Source organism: Ylistrum balloti, unplaced genomic scaffold (assembly GCF_031769215.1).
Source record: "Ylistrum balloti isolate Yb309-2 unplaced genomic scaffold, AGI_CSIRO_Ybal_v1 Utg370830, whole genome shotgun sequence".
Classification (NCBI taxonomy): domain Eukaryota; kingdom Metazoa; phylum Mollusca; class Bivalvia; order Pectinida; family Pectinidae; genus Ylistrum; species Ylistrum balloti.
In genome coordinates this window covers 535479-540865 of record NW_026782479.1, presented here as the reverse complement: position 1 = coordinate 540865, position 5387 = coordinate 535479, and the positions used below count along the sequence as shown (strand labels likewise).

General features: G+C 34.3%; 1 protein-coding gene across 1 annotated transcript; it reads right to left on the bottom strand.

The window, feature by feature from the left end:
- Positions 1 to 2563: 2563 nt before the first annotated feature.
- LOC132558858 (uncharacterized) lies at positions 2564 to 4802 on the bottom strand. The gene is made up of 2 exons (XM_060223476.1): positions 4780 to 4802; positions 2564 to 3629 (listed from the first exon to the last, which is right to left on the bottom strand). Exons 1-2 carry the CDS (start codon positions 4800 to 4802, stop codon positions 2564 to 2566), a joined length of 1089 nt encoding a protein of 362 aa, XP_060079459.1.
- Between the last annotated feature and the right edge of the window lie 585 nt (positions 4803 to 5387).

Here is a 5387-nt window from a genome sequence, read left to right as displayed (position 1 = left end):
AAAATATGTTTGAGTAAATATTGCAACGGTGTACTCCAGGAAAACTTTATTTCCACAAAGAGACGAACATTATAGATGCACGCTGAGCCATCACGGAATTCAAATCCCATTATGAAAAAAAAAACATGATAGTTCAAAGACTACATGTACCACAACATTATTCTATAGAAATTCTACTTTCCATACATATATACATATATTTCAACGTAAAATCTAACTTATAACTTATTGATTGCAGGACCGTATTGATATTGGTTCAGTTGAGTGCATGGCAGTGCTACCTCATTTTTCTACCCATCTTATTTCTGTTTGTATATACCCGATGCTACAGGACTGACGCCAATGTTAGTTTCGCTTTATCGAATATATAAATTTTTGATACTAGCACTAATGTGGTAATCATGGCAAGAGTACACGTCCCTTGGAGTATTACATCTTGAAGTGAACATTTTACTCAACCTGTTGACAAGAACTCTAAGCAAGATGACAAAATGCTGACAATAAATACATACAAAATGTCAAAATTTCAAATTCTTACAAGTAAATATATCAAACACAAGATTAAAGATCGTGACCGTTTTATATGGTTGTGAAATATTAATTCTTCAAACTTTGTGGTATATGGAGAACTTGGTCGATACTCATTATAAATAGACATTTAGACGCGAAGGACGACATTCTTATCACTGATGGGGAAAACTGTCAAGCATTTTTATACCTTGATGCATCAACTTCAATTGTAAGGTCAACTGGCGTTCAAATGGCTGATTTTTGTGAAGTCTATTTCTAATAATAGTGGATTCAACTATGTATGGAATCAGCAACATATATGTACTGCAAATGTTATTTTTAGATGTGCTTTTATACAAAGATTAATTGGTCAACTTAATTAAAAAATGGTATTATGATATAAAAACTTCTCGTGGGTAAACCTACTCAAATTTTTAAAAGCAGATGGGAATAAGAAAGTTCTTTAAAATTATATCAAAAAAAAATGAGTAATGAATCCAATTTACAGGTATGCCTCGAAGAGAAATGTGTGCTGTGAATTGGTAAAAGAAATACGTCATCCGTGAAGATTATCACAAAAATACCAGTATAATTAAGATGAAGAGTATGTTTTCTCTTTGTAATGTTACACTTATTAAGAAAGTTGCCAAAATCTTATCAAACTTTTAAAAAATGATAATGAATAATAAGATATTTATGTATGTCTGTATGTATATACAATGTATGTACCTGTATTAAGTATGTGTGTATGTATGTACCTGTATTTATGTATGTATGTACCTGTATTTATGTATGTATGTATGTACCTGTATTTATGTCTGTATGTACCTGTATTTATGTGTGTATGTACCTGTATTTATGTCTGTATGTACCTGTATTTATGTGTGTATGTACCTGTATTTATGTGTGTATGTACATGTATTTATGTGTGTATGTACCTGTATTTATGTGTGTATGTACCTGTATTTATGTATGTATGTACCTGTATTTATGAATGTATGTACCTGTATTTATGTCTGTATGTACCTGTATTTATGTAATGTATGTATGTATGTATGTATGTATGTATGTATGTATGTATGTATGTATGTATGTATGTATGTATTTATGTATGTATGTATGTATGTATGTATTTATGTATGTATGTATGTATGTATGTATGTATGTATGTATGTATGTATGTATGTATGTATGTATGTATGTATGTATGTATGTATGTATGTATGTATGTACCTGTATTTATGTATGTACCTGTATTTATGTATGTACCTGTATTTATGTATGTAACTATTAGTATGATTTGTGTCTAATCTATATTATGTATTTGTTGACTGGCACGGATTGTGTGTCAGGAGGGATATTAAATTACTGAATTGAATTGAACCTAGACGACCGAGGTTCGATTTCCGGAACGGGCAGTGTAAAGATATGGGGTCACCTGCCCGACCACGTTGATTTGTCCGGGTACTCCGGTTTCCTCTCCCGTCCGCTCGGGTAATCGAACCTTGGACGTCTAGGTGAAAAGCAAGTGTGTAACCACTGCGCCATCCGACCTCTCATAAAAAGAGTCGTATGTAAATCGAAAACAGAAAATCTCCTTTATCATGATAAAGGAGTTTGATCCAGGTAAAACAAATAACAAATAACAAATCTCTTTTTCACGTTCATATATTGTTGTAGAGGTATGTTTCTCAGTACTTCGATTAAAACAAAGGAAAGCGCGTTCTTCCTGTTTTGTCCTTCCTTGTGTAACTACTGATTTAAGGAATGAGGAAATAACTGGTTACCTCCCTTTAATAATCAATAAAGTCTCTCCGGAAGTTATAACGTATCGTTATAATAACATATTATAGTAATATTCATTTATATAGTTATATATCAACATCTCAGAAACTATCATATTCCCAAGTTAAATACATTTAAAACCTGTTAATTATCTAAAAGGTAGTTAAGGTAAAAGTACTGGATCATAAAAATGACGGCAATATGATTTAGAATTTCAATTTAGCAACAGAACTATATAAGAATTACTGATCTTAAGTTTGTTATTAAGTCAGTTGGTTTTTCCTTGTAGATTAGCATTATGGTCAACTTTGATTCCTTCCCAAGTCTTACCATCGTCTCTCTGTCGAAATATTACCTGCATTGGAAAAAAGAAGTTCAAAACCCAAAAATCGCCAAAAACAGAACGGAAATTACGATTAATACTATTGAAGTTCCGGACAGGTACAAATTTTGCCACCTCATATAGTGTTTTTCCTCTGAAAATAATGGCGATTTGTAAATTGAAATAGAAGAAACATATCACCCCCAACAAGAACTCCAGGTAGATTTGTTGGATCATAACACACACGTGTAAGGACATGGCGTCAACCGTTCCGTACAGCCAGCGGTACAACGCAACTGGAGGAATAAAATCTGTCCATGCGTAGCTGTACGGATAATAAAACACTTGCAGGTATTTAAACTGGAGACATCCACCTAATAAGCCAATAACAGTGACATAAAAAAGTAATATAACGAAATATCTCTGGTTTTTAAATCCAATACAATTCCCAAGTATGTAGCAGTGATGGTCACGCTTCAGAATACACATCTTACATATATTGCAGTGATGAGTGCGAGGCGGTTTGTAGATTTTACAAATATCGCAATATTTCCATACAAATCCGGAATCGTCAATCTCCTCCGATTCAGTCATTGTAATAGCACTTCCGTTCTGGTAAAGGAGAGTAACAAAATGTTCGGGCGGGTTCTCCCATCGGTCGCTCAATCCCTGTATATCGGGCCGATCTTTCGTGTTAGAAATGCTTGTATCATAAAGAATTGTACCGAAGTAGTTAGCTACACACTGTATGGCCAAATATGTGGTCAGAACTTTGAGGTAATAATGTGTCCAGTCGTCGTATTCTTCAAACAGATAGGGAATTATGTAACAATGAAACATAAACAATTGTGCGGGTATCTGAAGTATCAAAACTCGCACCCACTTCTGAGCAGATAATTTGATACGATTGTCAACCTCCTGGTCGTTGTAGCGATGTCGAATTTTTTCCATCAATGTCCGGGGTTTCTGTTGGTCGTTGATATCCAAAATCACATCGTTCGCCATTCTGGATCTAAAAAAATAAAGAAGTGTTGATTTACTTCAATAAAGTCAAACATTATATAATGGCACGCATTTCAAGAAATTTTAAGTAATCTTTAGCACCACGATATATGTGGGCTCGAGAAATCGCCACACTCCCTTAACCCTTAAGAGGTGTCGGTCTTTACGCAAAGTTGGGAACTCCGGAGATCGATTTGAAAATTGAGATTTCTACTATACTGTTTGTTTTGAAAAGATTTATTAAGGTTTTTTTATTTTTCAAAGAAAAATTGTATTTAAAGACAGCAACATATTATTTAATTATAATTGATACAGTATTTCAATTCAAAATATTCCATAACACAATCATTTACAGAAAATATCTATTTATGCGTTTTAATTAGCACGATTCTAGATAATCATACTAATCAGATATCAAAAGAGATACAATATGCATTCTCTAGCATTTGAAACAACATGAAACGTAGAAATACGTTTCCGATTTTTACCTTACATAGTTGATTTTCAAGATTAGGTTAAAAAATAAGATTAAATTATGTTGACGGGCTAATATATTCACTACATTGTATATCAATATATTGGACTTGAAAAAAAAAATCACGGACTTGTTGCTTGAAAATTAAGTAGACGGATTGATGTTGCAACAACCAAGCAAATGGATTGCATAAATAAATTGACTCCATGACTGCTATTTATAAATGTAACTCGTAAATCGTAATGAGAAATAAAATATACAAGTTCAATGGATTCGAGATTTGCTCTATGATAGGTATTTGTATTTGATAGCAGGATTTCCATACTAGAGAAAATATCTTTTTTTTAAAAAATGGGGTTCTCATTTGAGGAATCACTGGCATGTCCTCCGAAATAACGAAATAATAAAATGTTGTTTTTTTTTATTTATAAGATATTGTTGACCTGAATTGTAACACTCTGAGTTTTATCAAAACCCTTGAAGATGGTTGTAATTTGTTTATGATTTTGAACATGGATATTTATGAAATCATTCATATTCGAAATAAGTCCGATATGTTATGTACCGTATCATTATGGGCGAGTAGATGTGTAACCTACATGTAGGCTACAGCAGATACCTATATAACCGTGGCTGCACGGATCTCCGAGTCCAAGTCGGATAAAATCGCTCATCCATGACTGACCCCATTCTACCTGTGCTCTCCATTGCTTACGAATAGACTAGCGCTAAGGGGACGTAACCCATGATATCGCGTAGAAATAAATATTGTTGCAAATTAACCAAATAGCTTCAAAATACTGCAATATTTAAGTTTTTTCGTGAAATTATTGCTACGTAATTTATTATTTTAAACATGAATACCCTCTCGACTGGTTGGTTTTATCAGCTGCATTGAATTTAAAGTGAAATTGAGTACCATGTATGTAGATGAGTGTATACCTCACAGACACCTTTATGGACCCGATATAACAAATGCTCGAAAGGGTGGATGGTGGGCCCGGGGTTCGATCCCCCGCATCTCCACAAACTTCTGTCCTAGGCTCGGTTATAACCGGAACAAGGACGTTAAGCTCAAAAAAAGTGGATGGTGGGAGTGTGCCCACCCTGACAACCCGTGTAGTGGGGCCCCCCCCCCCTTTCATCCGATTGACAGCGCAGTGTAGGGAAACTTGCATCCGATTCTCGTGATTAGAAGGTGTTGTATTCATACAGTTTCCCATAACCACAGACGAAGGCTGAGAAGTGCAAATCTTGGCTCCGATTGTGGGGACGGCCTAAATATCAACTTAA

Excerpts from the sequence above, each read along its gene's own strand:
- LOC132558858 (XM_060223476.1), bottom strand. The coding sequence starts at position 4,802 with ATGGAGAGCACAGGTAGAATGGG. Across the intron at positions 3,630-4,779 it reads GAGAGCACAGGTAGAATGGG|ATCCAGAATGGCGAACGATG; the intron begins GTCAGTCATGGA and ends TTATTTTTTTAG.